General features: G+C 39.1%; 1 protein-coding gene across 13 annotated transcripts in view; it reads right to left on the reverse strand.

Moving 5' to 3' along the window:
• The window catches only part of PARD3 (par-3 family cell polarity regulator), a 629,984-nt gene that overhangs the window by 148,799 nt on the left and 458,899 nt on the right, over positions 1-22,286 (reverse strand). For all 13 annotated transcript variants that reach the window (XM_082620041.1, XM_082620034.1, XM_082620050.1 and 10 more), the window contains one exon: positions 10,910-11,152. In XM_082620041.1, the coding sequence (XP_082476167.1) occupies positions 10,910-11,152 (243 nt within the window). The remainder of the gene's footprint in view (positions 1-10,909; positions 11,153-22,286) is intronic.

Here is a 22,286-nt window from a genome sequence, read left to right on the forward strand (position 1 = left end):
ATACTAAAGATGCCACCAGAAAACTACTAGAGCTAATCAATGAATTTGGTCAAGTTGCAGGATACAAAATTAATGCACAGGAGTCTTGTGCATTCCTATACACTAATGATGAAAAATCTGAAAGAGAAATTAAGGAAACACTCTCATTTACCACTGCAACAAAAAGAATAAAATATCTAGGAATAAACATGCCTAGGGAGAAAAAAGACCTGTATGCAGAAAACTATAAGACACTGATGAAAGAAATTAAAGATGATACCAACAGATGGAGAGATATACCATGTTCTTGGATTGGAAGAATCAATATTGTGAAAATGACTATACTAACCAGAGCAATCAACAGATTCAATGCAATCCCTATTAAATTACCTATGGCATTTTTTACAGAACTAGAACAAAAAAATCTTAAAATTTGTATAGAGACACAAAAGACCCCGAATAGCCAAAGCAGTCTTGAGGGAAAAAAATGGAGCTGGAGGAATCAGACTCCCTGACTTCAGACTATACTACAAAGCTACAGTAATCAAGACAATATGGTACTGGCACTAAAACAGAAACACAGATCAATGGAACAGGATAGAAAGCCCAGAGATAAACCCACGCACCTATGGTCAACTAGTCTATGACAAAGGAGGCAAGGGTATACAATGGAGAATAGACAGTGTCTTCAATAAGTGGTGCTGGGAAAACTGGACAGCTACATGTAAAAGAATGAAATTAGAACATTCCCTAACACCATACACAAAAATAAACTGAAAATGAATTAGAGACCTAAATGTAAGACTGGACACTATAAAACTCTTAGAGGAAAACATAGGAAGAACACTCTTTGACATAAATCACGGCAAGATCTTTTTTGATCCACCTCTTAGAGTAATGGAAATAGAAACAAAAATAAACAAATGGGACCTAATGAAACTTAAAAGCTTTTGCGCAGCAAAGGAAACCATAAGCAAGACAAAAAGACATCCCTCAGAATGGGAGAAAATATCTGCAAACGAATCAACAGACAAAGGATTAATCCCCAAAATGTATAAACAGCTCATGCAGCTCAATATTAAAAAAACAAACAAGCCAATCCAAAAATGGGCAGAAGACCTAAATAGACATTTGTCCAAAGAAGATATACAGATGGCCAAGAAGCACATGGCCAAGAAGCACATGAAAGGCTACTCAACATCACTAATTATTAGAGAAATGCAAATCAAAACTACAACGAGAATGGGCGTCATCAGAAAATCTACAAACAACAAATGCTGGAGAGGGTGTGGAGAAAAGGGAACCCTCTTGCACTGTTGGTGGGAATGTAAATTGATACAGCCACTATGGAGAACAGGATGGAGGTTCCTTAAAAAACTAAAGATAGAATTACCATATGATCCAGCAATCCCACTACTGGGCATATACCCAGAGAAAACCATAATTCAAAAAGACACATGAACCGCAATGTTCACTGAAGCACTATTTACAATAGCCAGATCAGGGAAGCAATGTAAATGCCCCTCGACAGACAAATGGATAAGGAAGATGTGGTACATATATACAATGGAATATTACTCAGGCATAAAAAGGAATGAAATTGGGTCATTTGTACAGACGTGGACGGATCTGGAGACTGTCATACAGAGTGAAGTAAGTCAGAAAGCGAAAAACAAATATCGTATATTAACGCATATATGTGGAACCTTGAAAAATGGTACAGATGAACCGGTTTGCAGGGCAGAAATTGATACACAGATGTAGAGCACAAACGTATGGACACCAAGGGGGGAAAGCGGCAGGGGGTGGTGGTGGTGGTGGGTTGAATTGGGAGATTGGGATTGACATGTGTACAGTGATGTGTATAAAATTGATGACTAATAAGGACCTGCTATGAAAAAAATAAATAGAATTTAAAAATTGTTTTAAAAAGAAAATGGCCTTCTACTATTAATTTTATAATTTCTTCTTCATTTCAAATTTTGATTAAAATTTTTAAAAATTAATAATATGTAAATAGGATGAGTTATTCATTACAAGTACTGACATTAATATTGTTTTTCTAAGAGCTGAAATTGTCTTCTTTTATTAAAGGTGTTATTTCAAACAAAAAAAAAAAAATCCCAAAAGGAACGTGTAGAGAATAGCAGTGGTCCAGAACTATTGCCTTAGGGGACCCAAAGTTAGGGGACAAATAGAAGAGACTCTCTAAAGAGACAGTGAAGGAATAGTCAGAAAGGAAGGAGGAAGCAAGAGAGAGCAGTATTGTACATAGAAACTAAGAGAAGAGAGCTTCACGGAGGCCAGAGTGACCCAGAGGGAAAGAACGGAAGTGTTCACTAAACCAGGAGTCCAGGAGGTCACCGGGAAACTAACACAGCATGGCTGCTGGAACCAATGCCCACAAACCTACTGCCTTAAGATAACTACAATTTATCATATTTGGGTGCTGGAGTTCAGAGGTCTGAAATTGGTTTCACTGGGCTTAAACCAAGGTGCTAGCAGGGCTGGTTCCCTCTGGAGGCTCTAGAGAAGAATCTGCTTTCTGGCTTTTACCAGCTTCTAGAATCCACTGCCCTCCTGGGCTCAAGGCTCCTCCCTGTCTTTACAGCAGCAGCCTGCATCTTTCTTTTTTTTTTTTGCACATTTCAAAAATTTATTGTGGTAAGAACACTTAACATGAGATCTTCCTTCTCAACAAATTTTCAATTTACATTTCAACCAGCATTCAATACAGTGTTTTGATCTATGGGCACAATGTTGTATAGCAGATCTCAAGAAGCTTTTCATCTTGCATAACTGAAATTTCATACCCATATATTAGCAATCCCCCATTTCCCTCTCCTGAAGCCCTGGCAACTATGATTCTATTCTTTGCTTCTTTAAGTTTGACTATTTTAGATACCTCATATAAATTTGAGTTATGCAGTATTTTTTCTTCTGTGATTGACTTATTTCATTTAGCATAACGTCCTCAAGGCTCATTTATGTTGTTGCCTATTGCAGGATTTCCTTTTTTAACAGCCTACATCTTCAAGTCTCTCTCCAACCTTGACTCTCCCACCTCCTTCACTTATGATCCACTGGGCCCATCTGGAGAATCCAGGGAAACGTCCCCATTTTAAGATCTTTAACGTAATCAGATCTGCAGCGTCCTTTTTCTTGCATGAAGTAACATATTTACAGGTTCCCAGGACTAGGGCAGGGGCATCTTTGGGGACCATTATTATGCCTACCACATGGAGTGAACAAGATGTAGGAAAGAAGAAACAGCAGTCTCTATCAATCCTAGATTAATCTTTCAAGAAGTCTGGATTAGAAGTGAAGAGGAAAACTAGGGCAGAGAATAGCCAGAGGTTAAAAAACAATTTTTTTTTTTTTTTAAACAGCATGATCAAGACATCATGTTTACCAGCTACGTAGAAGTGACAGCAGAGACACACAGGCTAAGAAGGGACCAGGAGGAGGCCCTGAGAAGCAGGCTCCTTGCACGGGTGGGGCTGGGATCCAGAAGAGTGTTCCCAGGGCCGGCCAAGAAGAAGGAAAACCCATCCTCAGCAAGCAGGGAGAGAGAGGTGGTCCGGGCACAGACAGAGGAGGTGGATGGAGCTGGCCAAGGTCAGAGATGTGTAGTGGGGATACTTAGCTGGGGCCAGGGTGGAGCTCGTTCATCAGCAAAACATGTGCAAAACACGTTACAATAAGATGGATTCCATTTGAAAATTACTTTCTCACATCTCAAGAAAAGCCGAGATTAAAAAAAAATAACTAAGTAAATGTAAGTAAATAAAATTGTATTTGACTTTTTGAATAGCAAATACAACTTTGTTATATGACCCAACCTTTTAAAAAAGAGCACTTGTTTAATAACAGCCTGTAGCTAAGAAAATTAGTTTTGTTCTGTGTTTGCCAGACTTCCTTTTGACACAACTGGCTTCCGGTTTTTAATGGGGGAAAAAACAAGTTCACAGAGGTCTTTTCTTTTAAAATTGGCATTTTCTCTTTAGTCGTAAAATGCATGCAAAAAGCATATGATTATGGTATTTATGTTTCCATTAAGGTGTCCTCAGCAAGCTGGGGGAGTCTAGCCTACTATTTTCCTGCTATTTAGATTTACAGCAGCACAGTAACTGTTTTATTTCAATTATATTTGAGGACAATGCTCTCTTGGTGGCAAATGATTGCATGGTGACAGTCAGCAAATGTCCATTAGAGCTGTCTTTCTGTGGAGTTTTTAACTACAGATTCTGGGATCTGACTATAAAAAAATGAATTGCACCATGTCCTCAAATAAATAAAAAACATTATCGACAGACATTCCATCAATTCTTTGCTAGAATTCAAAGCACACGAAATTTTGAATTGAAATTGTATAATTTACATGAAAAGAAACTTTTTGGTAAGTGTCAAGAAACACTGGATAAAGTTTATGAATAACACACCTGCAGTCTGACCTTTTGAATAAAATGATGATTCAGTCATAGGTGAAAAATGGGCATTTATGAATGCTCAGTTAAAGCTGTACCCAATATGGAAATTATAAATTATTTCACCTCTTCACTGTAAACAGACCTTACTAAACTAACTGATAATGGAGTTCCAGTTTGTTTTTCATTAGCCCAAGAATAGTACTGTTCAAAGGGTGGATGGACCAACTGCATTAGTCAACTGAGGCACTTGTTGAAAATGTGAGTTCTCAGACCCCAGCCAGATCTACTGCATCAGGATACCAATGGGTGGAGGTCAACACTGGCGAGAAGCACTCCACGTTCTTGATATACATGCCAAAATTTGAAAGATCACTGTTCTAGAATGCAGGCTTTCCTAACTCTTAAGAGCACGATCCCTACCTGCCCAGCCCACCAGAAGACAATCTGATGTAAAGAATAATGTCAACATTTTCGCCAAGGTTTGAGAAGTCCAAGCCTCCATATCTCCATGGAGCACTGAAGCTTGGAATCAGCAAAACTTTCATGAAAGTAAAACAGGAAGATCTTCAAAGACTTCCATGAAAGTACAAAACGAAACCTTCAAATTCACAAAAAACAGACTGAAATTGATGACTCATGTCCTGACACCACTATCCCCCTAACTCATTCTCAAATAAGGCATTTTTTCAGTACCCACCATCTACTTTTTCTTCCAAGTATTTATACTATAGAAGCAATCTGGTATGACTCACACTGAACTCAATAAGTCCTAATTTAAAGAGAAATGGTTCATGATATGATGTGATTTATGGAGAATACTTAGTGACCAACCTACTTGATGACTGAACTGTGGGCATCAGAGAACTGCATCCCCACACTTTTATATGTATGTTAAGTATAAGGAATAAAACCATCTTTTTTTTTTTTTTTTTTTTTTTTTTCCCGTACGCGGGCCTCTCACTGTTGTGGCCTCTCCCGTTGCGGAGCACAGGCTCCGGACGCGCAGGCTCCGGATGCGCAGGCTCAGCGGCCATAGCTCACGGGCCCAGCCGCTCCGCGGCATATGGGATCCTCCCAGACCGGGGCACGAACCCGTATCCCCTGCATCGGCAGGCGGACTCTCAACCACTGCGCCACCAGGGAGGCCCGGAATAAAACCATCTTTATTCATTCCATTTTCATTCCTTGCTTGTTTCTGTATCTGGGTGGGGATGCTGTCCTTTCCTGAGAGTAAGTGCCCATTTCCCAACTTATAATACCAACAGCAAACACCTAAATAGTGCTTACTGTGGACCAGGCACTGTGCTAAGTGCTTGGAAGATATTAACAGACTTAGTCCACCCCAAGCCTAATGAGGTAAGTACCACTATTATCTCCATTTTACAGATGAGGAAAGTGAAGCACAGAGTTCACACTAATGGTGGATGAGCCCAGAACCAGAGTCAGGCAGTGTGTATCTTGGACATCACACTTAGCTGCCTCTGATTTTATAACAGGGGACTTCCCTGGTGGCGCAGTGGGTAAGACTCTGCACTCCCAATGCAGGGGGCCTGGGTTCGATCCCTGGTCAGGGAACTAGATCCCACATGCATGCCTCAACTAAGAGTTCGCATGCCGCAACGAAGAAGTCTGCATGCTGCAACTAAGACCCGGCGCAACCAAATAAATAAATATATGAAATTTAAAAAAAAAAGAGTTTTTGATTTTATAACAGGATTATTGATAGAGGTAGGAGAGAGTGGTATATCAGAGTTAAGAATGATAAATGCTGTCAGTAACACTGCACTGCAAATTTGAAAGCTGCTAAGGGAGCAAATCTTGAAAGTTCTCATCACAAGGGAAACAATTTTTTTTTAACTTTTCATGGTGACATGTGGTAACTATATATTGTACTGATCATTTCACAATGTGTACAAATGTTGAATTAGTGTGTCATACACCCAAAACTAATACAATATTGTATGTCAATTATACTTCAAATACATCAATAAAAAAAGAAGGATAAATCTAGCAGACATTTGATTGATAACATTTCTTTAAGTAGAGGTTAGCAAAACGAAAGGTAGAAGAGATTACTGAATGACACTGAAGAATCTCACAATTCTTACTTAATTTCACAAAACATTGTGGCAATGATTTGACTAGGGGGTAGTTCTCCAATGTGTGGACAACCTTGATATGAAGATGATGATTCCCTTGGACTCTTGTGTGCATGATTCCCTTAACTCAGAATGGTGTTGGGCATGAAACAGAACCCTGATAGAGGGAGACTTAGGTAAGGAAGGGGCTCAGTTCCCAGGTAACAGGAGCAGAGGGCGGGCATCCCAGGACTGAAGCCACTGCTCAAGGGACCAGGCTGCTTCCCTCTTCCTCCATGTGGCCTTCATCCTCAGGCTTATTAGATGAGCCCCATCTAAGGGCACCATCCAAATCCAGGCAGGGAGAAGGGAAAATGGCAAAGGGAAAAAGCTGTGTCGGCTCTATTTTCATCAGGAAAAACCTAGCTTGGCAGAAAGTCCCATCCTCTGAGACTGTGGATCCTATAAATGAGTCCCACTTAGCTCATTCGTCAGAATAATGTCACGTGGTCACCTCTTACTGCAAGGGAGCCCGGGAAATTGAAAATTTTAAGCCGGGCACATTGCCAGCCTGAAAAAAATGGGGATCCTATTAGGTAAGGAAGAGGGGGAGAAGAGGTTCTGGGTAGGCGGCTAGCAGTGTCTCCCACGGTGGGAAAAACGTGGGAACACAGAGGCGCTGCATCAGAAGACACAGCAATCACATAGGAAATACACTCCGCCAAAGAGATATAGGACTAGGAATCATTTACAATAGCTACATCTTTGAGGTCTCTGGTTATAAGCAGGATAAAAGTAAGTTCACCAACACTTTTGTGAGTTTGAGCTTTGTTATTCATAGAAAACAGAAGGGTAGGGGCGACTTCTCTGGCATCCACCCAATATGAAAACTCAGAATGTTACCAAGGGCATTTATAAATAGGAGTAACAATGGCCAAAGGGTACAGTCAGATAATATTTCGTGTGTCAATCCAATTAAACAGGCATGGACAATATTGCCAGACAGAGTATGAAGCTATTGTAAAGAAGCATTTTATAAATAATATATGGAAATTGAGAAAGTGTCCCATTTTGACATCAAATTCACAGCACTTAATAAATTATCCCTGGTTATTTCCACGTGGGACTACCAGATCCACATTTCCATTAGATCAATCAAAATTATAAGCAATGAAATTCAGAATATGGCTTTCTTACTGAACAATAAAAATCCCAGAACAGACTCAGGCTACGCTTCAGACTGTCAACAGACTGGCGATGCTCCCATGAAATCCAAAAATTTGAACAGTAAAGTTCATCTGACACCAACGGCAAACTCGGGTGAAATTTAGTTAGTTGATGGGAGTTTCTTTATTGGGTAAAAACTCTCTCTGAGGAGTTTCAAGTTTTATGTTTCCATCATTTAACTTTTTAGAAAGTTAACAGAAGCATATTCTAGATCATCTTATGTGATAGATATTTCACTGTCTGAATTTAAGTTTACAGACACAGAGGCACCAAGAAATGCTACTTTTACTGTCTCGAGTTAATAGTAAGAGAAGCAGGTTGGACTTCATGCATTAGGATGCGTGGATGTAGCACATGGGTCAAAGGTCACGGGATACAGACATGCAAAAGAACTGCAGAATCTAACTGAGAAGAGTGATGGCTGAACTGAGTGAGTCCTTGGCTTGTGGAGCAAACAAACTGAAATGAACCAGGCATGGAGCATCCACCACCATATTCACGATTTGTGTGAGACTTTAGATTTTAAAAAAACATTATTGGCCACATTAAATTAATGTTGTTCATTTGAATGTAGTGGTTTTACTGTTTTGTTTGTATTTAATTTGTGAAGATGTTTGGTTTTATAGTTACATAATGGCCGTAAACAGAAGGAGTTTGGCCCTATTTTATTTTTATACATATTTAAGTAACATTATAATCAAAACAATTTAACTCTATGTGGCAGTATCAAGAGATCATCTTGTAAAGAGTCTCTAGGCTACTCAAGTCTGAGAAACACTTTTTTACAGCTTTTACTCTGACAGAAAATGGCAATGGAGGTGATGCTATTATTTCCAAACCAAATGCAAATTCAATTATAGGTTGATGAAGAAATACTTTACAGGTGCCATAATTCCCAACTTTTTGGATTAGTGAAATCATTGTTCAATGGACAGCTTACTCTCTGAAAAAATAATAATTACAAAAACACAAAACATAAATTTGTGATCCATTTAAAAAAAATTAATTATATCTCTCTTGAGTTGGACACGTCTTAGAAAGTCTGTAGTCCAATCACCCTTCTGGGACACTAATACATAGAACTGTAAAATCTCTGACACACAGTTGTCTGGGATGTGCCTGAGTGAGGCTGAGAGGGGCTTTGAACATACCGATGTGTATGATGTGATTCTGAGCTCTTCTCCCCAAGACCAAAGTCTCCTCTGGAATGTGTTGCTGAGTGGGATTTTGATGGAAATGAATTAGGAGGCTGAGTTTCAGTCTGAGGTCAGCTTGGGGCAGAACTGAGCCTGCAGGCTGGGATGCTGGGGACCCTAGTAGTCAGGACCCTGGACACAGAAGGCCTTTTGAAAATCTGCAGAGATCTTCAGGAGGTTTAGACTCTTGTAGGGCACTGGGGTTTAAACGGGGGGTTAAAGCAACCATTTCTGGACCCCAGGAGCTGGAGAGACCCCTTCTGACTCCCATCTCTGTCAGGGGGGATTTCTGAGTCATGTGAATAATCACTGTAAGTCAATCTTTTAGATTTTCAAACTAGATGTGGAAGGTGATGAAAATGATCAATATTTTTATCAATGATCAATAACACGTTAACTCATTTTCTTTTAGTTCCTCCAGGAGTTACTAACTGGCAGTGCCAGTGTTGCTGCTGTGCCTTCTCCCAAGAAAACACTTTCCATGGGGCATCCACGGCCTTCAAGTGCTATTTGACCTTTGACAAACAGCTTTCACAAGTACAGCAAAAACCTAGTAGAAGTTTTTTAAGAAAATGTCACTCGCTGATAATAACCTTACTCTTTGAATCCTGATACATCCATATTAGATAATAAACACAGTGGACACCAAAGGGGTTTAAGTAAACCAGAAGCCTCCTATGTTAACTTACAAGCCTCACTCATTACAATCAACACCAAATAGATCTTCCTAAAACAATTTTTTAAAACCCTAAAACCACACAAAACCAAACCAAAAAGAAAGAACAGAACAACAATCTGACTAGCTTTCCCTAAGATCTGCTTCTCCTTTTGCTACTCTTTAAAACACTCCTATCTGGGTTTGCCTGAGAGTTACCTGTTGCCTTTGCAAACCCTTATTAAAAATAGCTGCAAGTAAATAGCTAAAACATAGACAGCTTGCAAAATAAAGCAGCCAAATAACACATGGGTGCTAGAGACAAAGGAATTCCAATACATCTCTAGTCTTGTAGGGGTTCATAAAGTACAGCACCAGCATCAGACCTGGGAATTTGTTAGAAATGCAAATTCTCAGGCTCCACTCCAGTCCTACGGAATCAAAATTCTGGGGAAGGGTTAATCCAACTGTGTTTTAAGAAGCCCTCCAGGTATCTGATGTGTGCTAAAGAACCACTAGTTTGAAGTGAGACCTACTATTTTTAAAGCCTAGCTTCACTATACAGCAATGATTATAAGACATCACTACAAGATGGGATGGAATGAGTGTATTGTTTATGATGACAGCATGCATGTGTTTCAAATAAAAAGAAATGAATATTATTTTCTTCATGAACTAAACTTTATATGGTGCTTGAATACATAAATGAAGGAGCTGAAGATCTGTTTCTAAATTGTTTCAGATAAAATTTGAAATAAATATATAACCATTAACATAGGGTCAGCATTGCACTCCTCTGTGCTACACTAATATACACAGTCAGACCTGTGGTCTGTGGCTATTAACAAGCAATTTGAAGACTGGCTATACTATACATCTCATTCACTAACTCTTTCATGATATGAAATCATGTCACCAAAAAAAAAAAAAAAAAGTGGCCCAAATCAATCATAATTGGAACAAATCATGTCATTGCCCATCTATTTAACTACCACGACTAGAGGCTCTCCTAGCAATAAAAGGAAATATGCCTTAAATAGAAGAACCATAGTTTCAAGTTTGCTTCTTATTTCAGTTATAAACTACAGGTTAGTTCTCCCATCTGAAACCATTTTAAAACAAGATGACATATTTTGGGATCATGAGACAAGCTATCAAAATCTCTACTGTTCTTCCATTAGGCTTTGATTTGTGTAAACTCAATACTCTTAGACACAAGGGTTTTTAAAAGGCCATTAATAAAAGGCAGTTCTAGTCTGAGAATTGATGAACAATCTACTCCCTTGTCACAAACTACATAAAAGTTGATTTGGAAGCAATACCTTGACTGCTCCAGGAGCCTACCTGTCTGCAGGTAAAGGTTTGGAATTCCGTGGCTTCTTCACTTGGGCATACAAAGCATCCATCATATGCCCTTCTCTCGGACTCTGGGGTCTGGTGCTGAGAGCCATGGAACCTTCATAGGAAGAAATTCCCCCGTACATCAACTCATCATCACAGCCAAATGTCCGATGAAAATCCTGGATTTCAGCATAGTCACGCTCCCGAGCCTGTCGCTCCCTAAATTCTCGAGTTTTCGCTTGAATCCTGTAAAATTAGAACAAGTTGGAACAAGAGAAACTATGCCTTTCCTAAGAACTGCACATAGAAACATTCCTCAAAATACGTTGTAAAATACCTATTATTTCATGTAGTTCTAAGAAGATAGATAGGATAAACGATGTTATATTCATTCTAGATTGTCAAGGTAATGTCATGGATGCTCAAAAATTATCATTTCAGATAGCTTTGTTCATGTCAGTAAGACACAGTCATGATTTACATCTTAATTTAAATTATCACTTATTAACTAGCTTTTAAAATTCACTAGGAATAGTTTTAGGCATCCACTTGGGTTTTACTCATGAAATTTTTTGAGGCAAAAAGTTACTTTTTGAAAAGTTACACACACATATACTATATATGTATACATTTATGTGTGGGTGCACCATGTACAATCTTACTCATTACAAATATACCATACACATTCGACAAACTATGAAGCTTAACCATGAATCCACACCACAATTCTTTATTAATGGCAAAAGAAGATCTCAGTTTAATGATAGTGACTTTGATTTTATGTGATGTATACAGAACTGGCAAATCCTGAGATAAAGGACAAGAAGGCATGTATCTAATCAAATTGTGAAATATAACTTGCCTGTGTTATAACTAAGAAACAGACCTTAAATAACCCCTTTTACTGAAGATATGTTTAAATATTTCCTAAGATTTTATTAAGCTACTTGGTACAAAGTCCTCTTCAACCTATTGAAATAATATATGTCCTAAGATGGTCTTAGTTAGCTGAAGATAATTCAACTACCCTTGATAGAATTTTGATAACTTTTGATGGGAAAATAATATTTCTATTACATACTTACAAATTTAAATGTTAATTTAAAAGTGAAGTCTTATCTATAAAAAGCAATACTTTCAGCTGTGTTTAGTATTTTATTGCAAAGTTATTCACCTTTTTCATACTTGAAGTAGACCACTGCTAGCATAAATGATACATAAATGTATTCAAAAAATATAGAAAAGATAAAAAATCAGATGAAAAATCAGTCCAATAATAAAAAAGAAAACTACAGGTCAACATTTCTCATGAATATAGAACAAAATTCCCTAACAGAATATTAGCAAATAGAATTTGGAAATATACAAAAAGAATTACACACCATGACCAAGTGATGTCTATTGCAGGAATGCAAGGCTGGTTCAATATTGAAAAATCTATCAATGTAATACATCATATTAATAGGCTAAAGAAGAAAAAACACATGATTATATCAACCGATGCAGAAAATGCATCTGACAAAATTCAACACCCTCATGACAGAAATCCTCAAAAAACTAGTAATAGAGCAGAACTAACTTCCTAACCTTGATAAAAAGCATCTATAAAAAACCTACTGGGGCCTCCCTGGTGGCGCAGTGGTTGAGAGTCCGCCTGCCGATGCAGGGGATACGGGTTCGTGCCCCGGTCTGGGAGGATCCCATATGCCACGGAGCGGCTGGGCCCGTGAGCCATGGCCGCTGAGCCTGTGCGTCCAGAGCCTGTGCTCCGCAACGGGAGAGGCCACAACAGTGAGAGGCCCGCGTACAGCAAAAAAAAAAAAAAAACCTACTGGTGGGCTTCCCTGGTGGCGCAGTGGTTGAGAGTCCGCCTGCTGATGCAGGGGACATGGGTTCGTACCCCGGTCCGGGAAGATCCCACATGCCGTGGAGCGGCTGGGCCTGTGAGCCATGGCCACTGAGCCTGTGCGTCCAGAGCCTGTGCTCCGCAGTGGGGGAGGCCACAACAGTGAGAGGCCCGCATACTGCAAAAAAAAAAAAAAACCTACTGGTAACATAATGGAGAAAGACTGAATGTTTTCCCTTAAGATTAGGAAAAAGGTAAGGATGCCTGCTCCCACCACTGTAATTCAACAGGATGCTGGGAATTCTAGACAATGAAAGAAGCCTAGAAAAGGAAATAAATGGCATACAGATTGGAAAGGAAGAAATAAAACTGTTCTTATTTGTAGATAACATGATGGTCTTCGTAGAAAATCCCAAGGAATCTACAAAAATCTCCTAGAACTAAAAAGAAAGTTTGGTAAGGTCACAGGATACAACATTAGTATACAAAAATCCATTGTATTTCTATATGCTGGCAATGAACATAGATGCCAAAATTAAAAATACGATGTCAGTTACAATCAATAAAAAATGAAATACTTAGATTATAATGGTTGGTTTATAGATATGCATAAAATACATAGATGTAAACCTAACAAAACATGTACAGGACTTATATGCCGAAAACTATACGATGATGAAAGCAATCAAGGAAGATCTAAAATCTGGAGAAACAAATGGTATTCACGGATGAAAGATTCGACATAGTAAAGTCAGTTCTCCCCAAGCTGACATGTAGTTTTAATGTAATTCCTAGAAAAAAACCAACAAGATTCTAGTAAATATAGACAAGATTATTTTTAAATTTATATAAAAAGGCAAAGGATAGAACAGCTAAACAATTGTGAAGAGAACAATAACGTGGGAGGAATCACACTTCCTGATTGCAAGACTGGTAATACACCTGTAATAATCAAGATGGTGTGGTTTCTGTGGAGTGATAGACACTTAGATCAATAGAACAGAATAAAGAACCCAGAAATACCCAACAAGTATGGCCAACTGATTTCTCGTAATGTACAAAAGCAATTCAATAAAATAAAACAGTCTTTTCAACAAACAGTGCTGAAGCAATTAGACATCCATAGGCAAAAATGAAAACAAAACACAACAGGACAAAACCCACATTGAATTTAAACTTCATTCCTTATACAAAAATTAACTCAAAATGGATCACAAATTTAAATGTAAAATGTAAAACTATAAAACTTTAGAAGAAAACATAGAAGAAAATTTTTAGGACCTAGCAATGGTGAAGAATTCTTAGAAATGATACCAAAAGCATGATCCATAAAAGAAAAACCAGATAAACTGGACATCATCAAAATTAAAGCATTTCCTCTGTAAAAATATTAAGAGAATGAAAAGACAAGTACAGACTGGGAGAAAATATTTGCAAACCATATATTTGACAAAGGACTCATGTCCAGAATATATAAAGAACACTCAAAACTCAACAATGAGAAAACAATGCAATTAGAAGGGCAAAAGACATGAAGCAATATTTCTCTGAAAAGAATACAGAGATGACAAATAGGTACATGAAAAGATGTTCAACATCAGCAGCCATTACGGAAATGCAAATTAAGATCACAAAGAGCTATCACTACACACCTATTAGATCAGCTAAAATAAAACAGTGATGCTACCAAATGCTGGGAAGAATGCAGGGAAACTGGATCTCTCACATACTGCTGTTGAAAAGGTAAAATCGTACAGCCATCATGGAAACTAGTCTGGCAGTTTCTTACAAAACTAGACATGTACTTATCATACCACTCAGCAATTGCATTCCTGGGCATTTATCCCAAAGAAATGAAAACTCAAGTCCATGCAAAAACCTGTACACAATTGTTCCTAAACACTTTATTTCTAATATTCAAAAACTGGAAATAACCAAAATATCTTATGATAGGTGAATGGTTGAAGAAACATCCATAGCATAGAATACTACTGAGTAATAGAAATAAACAGACTACCATTACACACGGCAACTTGACTCGATCTCAGGGGTATTGTGCTATGTGAAAAAAAAAAGTCAATCTCAAAAGGTCACAGACTACAAGATTTCATTTATGGAAGAGAGGGGTAAGATGGCGGAAGAGTAAGACGCGGAGATCACCTTCCTCCCCACAGATACACCAGAAATACATCTATACGTGGAACAACTCCTACAGAACACCTACTAAACGCTGGCAGAAGACCTCAAACCTCCCAAAAGGCAAGAAACTCCCCACGTACCTGGGTAGGGCAAAAGAAAAAAGAATAAACAGAGACAAAAGAATAGGGACGGGACCTGCACCAGTGGGAGGGAGCCGTGAAGGAGGAAAGGTTTCCACACACTAGGAGCCCCTTCACGGGCGGAGACTGTGGGTGGTGGAGGGGGGAAGCTTCGGAGCCACGGAGGAGAGCGCAACAACAGGGGTGCGGAGGGCAAAGCGGAGAGATTCCCGCACAGAGAATCGGTGCCGACTGGCACTCACCAGCCCGAGAGGCTTCTCTGCTCACCTGCTAGGGCGGGCGGGGCTGAGAGCTGAGGCTCGGGCTTCGGTCAGAGCGCAGGGAAAGGACTGGGGCTGGCGGCGTGAACACAGCCTTGAAGGGGTTAGTGCGCCACGGCTAGCTGGGAGGGAAACCGGGGAAAAGTCGGGACCTGCCGAAGAGGCAAGAGACTTTTTCTTCCCTCTTTGTTTCCTGGTGCGCAAGGAGAGGGGATTAAGAGCGCTGCTTAAAGGAGCTCCAGAGACGGGCGCGAGCCGCGGCTAACAGCGCGGACCCCAGAGACAGGCGTGGGACGCTAAGGCTGCTGCTGCCGCCACCAAGAAGCCTGTGTGAGAGCACAGGTCACTCTCCACACCTCCCTTCCGGGGAGCCTGTGCAGCCCGCCACTGCCAGGGTCCCGGGATCCAGGGACAACTTACCCGGGAGAACGCACGGCACGCCTCAGGCTGGTGCAATGTTACACTGCCTCTGCCGCCGCAGGCTCGGCCTGCCTCCGTACCCCTCCCTCCCCGCAGCCTGAGTGAGCCAGAGCCCCCGAATCAGCTGCTCCTTTAACCCCGTCCTGTCTGAGCGAAGAACAGACACCCTCCGGCGACCTACATGCAGAGGCGGGGCCAAATCCAAAACTGAGCCCCAGGAGCTGTGCAAATGAAGAACAGAAAGGGAAATCTCTCCCAGCAGCCTCAGAAGCAGCGGATTAAAGCTCCACAGTCAACTTGATGTACCCTGCATCTGTGCAATACCTCAATAGACAACGAATAATCTCACATTGAGGAGGTGGACTTTGAGAGCAAGATTTCTTATTTTTTCCCCTTTTCCTCTTTTTGTGAGTGTGTATGTGTATGCTTCTGTGTGAGACTTTGACTGTATAGCTTTGCTTTCACCATTTGTCCTGGGGTTCTATCCTTTTTTGTTTTGTTTTGCTTTTTTTTACTTAAAAAATTTCTTTTCTTAATAATATTTTTTTAATTTTAATAACTTTATTTTATTTTACCTTACTTTATTTTATTCTCTTTCTTTCTTTCTACTTTTTCTCCCTTTTATTCTGAGCCGTGTGGATGAAAGGCTCTTGGTGCTGCATCCAGGAGTCAGTGCTGTGCCTTGAGGTTGGAGAGCCAACTTCAGGACACTGGTCCACAAGAGACCTCCCAGCGCCACGTAATATCAAATGGCGAAAATCTCCCAGAGATCTCGATCTCAACACCAACACCCAGCTTCACTCAATGACCAGCAAGCTACAGTGCTGGACACCCTATGCCAAACAACTAGCAAGACAGGAACACAACCCCACCCATTAGCAGAGAGGCTGCCTAAAATCATAATAAGTCCACAGACACCCCAAAACACACCACCAGACATGGACCTGCACACCAGAAAGACAAGATCCAGCCTCATCCACCAGAACACAGGCACTAGTCCCCTCCACCAGGAAGCTTACAAAACCCACTGAACCAACCTTAGCCACTGGGGACAGACACCAAAACAATGGAACTACAAACCTGCAGCCTGCAAAAAGGAGACCCCAAACACAGTAAGATAAGCAAAATGAGAAGACAGAAAAACACACAGCAGATGAAAGAGCAAGATAAAAACCCACCAGACCTAACAAATGAAGAGGAAATAGGCAGTCTACCTGAAAAAGGATTCAGAATAATGATAGTAAAGATGATCCAAAATCTTGGAAATAGAAATAGAGAAAATGCAAGAAACATTTAACAAAGACCTAGAAGAACTAAAGATGAAACAAGCAACAATGAACAACACAGTAAATGAAATTAAAAATACTCTAGAAGGGAACAATAGCAGAATAACTGAGGCAGAAGAACGGATAAGTGACCTGGAAGATAAAATAGTGGGAGTAACTACTGCAGAGCAGAAGAAAGAAAAAAGAATGAAAAGAACTGGGGACAGGCTCAGAGACCTCCGGGACAACACGAAATGCACCAACATTCGAATTATAGGGGTTCCAGAAGAAGAGAAAAAGAAAGGGACTGAGAAAATATTTGAAGAGATTATAGTTGAAAACTTCACTAATATGGGAAAGGAAATACTTAATCAAGTCCAGGAAGCACAGAGCCCCATACAGGATAAGTCCAAGGAGAAACACGCCAAGACACATATTAATCAAACTGTCAAAAATTAAATACAAAGAAAACATATTAAAAGCAGCAAAGGAAAAAAAACAAATAACACACAAGGGAATCCCCATAACGTTAACAGCCGATCTTTCAGCAGAAACTCTACAAGCCAGAAGGGACTGGCAGGACATATTTAAAGTGATGAAGGAGAAAAACCTACAACCAAGATTACTCTACCCAGCAAGGATCTCATTCAGATTTGATGGAGAAATTAAAACCTTTACAGACAAGCAAAAGCTGAGAGAGTTCAGCACCACCAAACCAGCTTTACAACAAATGCTAAAGGAACTTCTCTAGGCAAGAAACACAACAGAAGGAAAAGACCTACAATAAAAAATCCAAAACAATTAAGAAAATGATAATAGGAACATACATATCAATAATTACCTTAAATGTAAATGGACTAAATGCTCCCACCAAAAGACATAGACTGGCTGAATGGATACAAACACAAGACCCATATATATGTTGTCTACAAGAGACCCACTTCAGACCTAGAGACACATACAGACTGAAAGTAAGGGGATGGAAAAAGATATTCCATGCAAATGGACACCAAAAGAAAGCTGGAGTAGCAATTCTCATATCAGACAAAATAGACTTTAAAATAAAGACTATTAGAAGAGACAAAGAAGGACACTACATAATGATCAAGGGATCGATCCAAGAAGAAGATATAACAATTGTAAGTATTTATGCACCCAACATAGGAGCACCTCAATACATAAGGCAAATACTAACAGCCATAAAAGGAGAAATTGACAGTAACACATTCATAGCAGGGGACTTTAACACCCCACTTTCACCAATGGACAGATCATCCAAAATGAAAATAAATAAGGAAACACAAGCTTTAAATGATACATTAAACAAGATGGACTTAATTGATATTTATAGGACATTCCATCCAAAAACAACAGAATACACATTTTTCTCAAGTGCTCATGGAACATTCTCCAGGATAGATCATATCTTGGGTCACAAATCAAGCCTTGGTAAATTTAAGAAAACTGAAATTGTATCAAGTATCTTTTTGACCACAGTGCTATGAGACTAGATATCAATTACAGGAAAAGATATGTAAAAAATACAAACACATGGAGGCTAAACAATACACTACTTAATAACGAAGCGATCACTGAAGAAATCAAAGAGGAAATCAAAAACTACCTAGAAACAAATGACAATGGAGACACGACGACCCAAAACCTATGGGATGCAGCAAAAGCAGTTCTAAGAGGGAAGTTTATAGCAATACAATCCTACCTTAAGAAACAGGAAACATCTTGAATAAACAACCTAATCTTGCACCTAAAGCAATTAGAGAAAGAACAAAAAGCCCCCAAAGTTAGCAGAAGGCAAGAAATCATAAAGATCAGATCAGAAATAAATGAAAAAGAAATGAAGGAAACGATAGCAAAGATCAATAAAACTAAAAGCTGGTTCTTTGAGAAGATAAACAAAATTGATAAACCATTAGCCAGACTCATCAAGAAAAAAAGGGAAAAGACTCAAATCAATAGAATTAGAAATGAAAAAGGAGAAGTAACAACTGACACTGCAGAAATACAAAAGATCATGAGAGATTACTACAAGAAACTCTATGCCAATAAAATGGACAACCTGGAAGAAATGGACAAATTCTTAGAAATGCACAACCTGCCAAGACTGAATCAGGAAGAAATAGAAAATACGAACAGACAAATCACAAGCACTGAAATGGAAACTGTGATTAAAAATCTTCTAACAAACAAAAGCCCAGGACCAGATGGCTTCACAGGCGAAATCTATCAAACATTTAGATAAGAGCTAACACCTATCCTTCTCAAACTCTTCCAAAATATAGCAGAGGAAGGAACACTCCGAAACTCATTCTACGAGGCCACCATCACCCTGATACCAAACCAGACAAGGATGTCACAAAGAAAGAAAACTACAGGCCAATATCACTGATGAACATAGATGCAAAAATCCTCAACAAAATACTAGCAAACAGAATCCAACAGCACATTAAAAGGATCATACACCATGATCAAGTGGGGTTTATTCCAGGAATGCAAGGATTCTTCAATATATGCAAATCAATCAACGTGATACACCATATTAACACATTGAAGGAGAAAACCCATATGATCATCTCAACAGATGCAGAGAAAGCTTTCAACAAAATTCAACACCCATTTATGATAAAAACCCAGCAGAAAGCAGGCATACAGGGAACTTTCCTCAACATAATAAAGGCCATATATGACAAACCCACAGCCAACATTGTCCTCAATGGTGAAAAACTGAAAGCATTTCCACTAAGATCAGGAACAAGACAAGGTTGCTCACTCTCACCACTATTGTTCAACATAGTTTTGGAAGTTTTAGCCACAGCAATCAGAGAAGAAAAGGAAATAAAAGGAATCCAAATCGGAAAAGAGAAGTAAAGCTGTCACTGTTTGCAGATGGCATCATATTATACATAGGAATCCTAAAGATGCTACCAGAAAACTACTAGAGCTAATCAATGAATTTGGTAAAGTAGCAGGATACAAAATTAATGCACAGAAATCTCTGGCATTCCTATACACTAATGATGAAAAATCTGAAAGTGAAATCAAGAAAACACTCCCATTTACCACTGCAACAAAAAGAATAAAATATCTAGGAATAAACCTACCTAAGGAGACAAAAGACCTGTATGCAGAAAATTATAAGACACTGATGAAAGAAATTAAAGATGATACAAATAGATGGAGAGATATACCATGTTCTTGGATTGGAAGAATCAACATTGTGAAAATGACTCTACTACCCAAAGCAATCTACAGATTCAATGCAATCCCTATCAAACTACCAGTGGCATTTTTCACAGAACTGGAACAAAAAATTTCACAATTTGTATGGAAACACAAAAGACCCCGAATAGCCAAAGCAATCTTGAGAACGAAAAACGAAGCTGGAGGAATCAGGCTCCCTGACTTCAGACTATACTACAAAGCTACAATAATCAATACAGTATGGTATTGGCACAAAAACAGAAATATAGATCAATGGAACAGGATAGAAAGCCCAGAGATAAACCCACGCACATATGGTCACCCTATCTTTGATAAAGGAGGCAGGAATGTACAGTGGAGAAAGGACAGCCTCTTCCATAAGTGGTGCTGGGAAATCTGTACAGGTACATGTAAAAGTATGAGATTCGAACACTCCCTAACACCATACACAAAAATAAGCTCAAAATGTATTAAAGACCTAAATGTAAGGCCAGAAACTATCAAAGTCTTAGAGGAAAACACAGGCAGAACATTCTATGACATAAATCACAGCAAGATCCTTTTTGACCCACCTCCTAGAGAAATGGAAATAAAAACAAAAATAAACACATGGGACCTAATGAAACTTAAAAGCTTTTGCACAGCAAAGGAAACCATAAACAAGACCAAAAGACAACCCTCAGAATGGGAGAAAGTATTTGCAAATGAAGCAACTGACAAAGGATTAATCTCCAAAATTTACAAGCAGCTCATGCAGCTCAATAACAAAAAAACAAAAAACCCAATCCAAAAATGGGCAGAAGACTTAAATAGACATTTCTCCAAAGAAGATATACAGATTGCCAACAAACACATGAAACAATGCTCAACATCATTAATCATTAGAGAAATGCAAATCAAATCTACAATGAGATATCATCTCACACTGGTCAGAATAGCCATCATCAAAAAATCTAGAAACAATAAATGCTGGAGAAGGTGTGGAGAAAAGGGAACACTCTTGCACTGCTGGTGGGATTGTGAATTGGTACAGCCACTATGGAGAACGGTATGGAGGTTCCTTAAAAAAACTACAAATAGAACTACCATATGACCCAGCAATCCCACTACTGGGCATATACCCTGAGAAAACCATAATTCAAAAAGAGTCATGTACCAAAATGTTCATTACAGCTCTATTTACAATAGCCAGGACATGGAAACAACCTAAGTGTCCATCATCGGATGAATGGATAAAGAAAATATGGCACATGTATACAATGGAATATTACTCAGCCATAAAAAGAAACGAAATTGAGCTATTTGTAGTGAGGTGGATGGACCTAGCGTCTGTCATACAGAGTGAAGTAAGTCAGAAAGAAAAAGACAAATACCATATTCTAACACATATATATGGAATCTAAGACAAAAAATGTCATGAAGAACCTAGGGGTAAGACGGGAATAAAGATACAGACCCACTAGAGAATGGACTTGAGGACATGGGGAGGGGCAAGGGTAAGCTGTGACAAAGCGAGAGAGAGGCATGGACATATATACACTACCAAACATAATGTAGATAGATAGTGGGAAGCAGCCGCATAGCACAGGGAGATCAGCTCGGTGCTTTGTGACCACCTGGATGGGTGGGATAGGGAGGGTGGGAGGGAGGGAGATGCAAGAGGGAGGAGATATGGGAACATATGTATATGTATAACTGATTCACTTTGTTATAAAGCAGAAACTAACACACCATTGTAAAGCAATTATACTCCAATAAAGATGTAAAAAAAAAAGATTTCATTTTTGTAACATTATTCAAATGACAAAATTATAGACATGGTGAACAGATTAATGGTGCTAATCTGTAAGCAAGGGGTGAGTGGAACTATAAAAGGAGATATTTGTGATGAAATAATTCTGTTTCTTGATTGCAGTGGTGGTTACATGAATCTACACATGTGATAAGATGACACAGAACTATACACGCAGGTGGTATCAATGTTAACTTCCTGGTTTCAATATTGTATTATACTTATGTAAGTTGTAACACCCATAAGAGAAGTAGGAACTCAAATTCTAATGTCAAATTTATCTAAATTTATAGTAGATT

Source organism: Mesoplodon mirus (genome assembly GCF_964341445.2).
Source record: "Mesoplodon mirus genome assembly, chromosome: 4".
Taxonomy (NCBI): Eukaryota; Metazoa; Chordata; class Mammalia; order Artiodactyla; family Ziphiidae; genus Mesoplodon; species Mesoplodon mirus.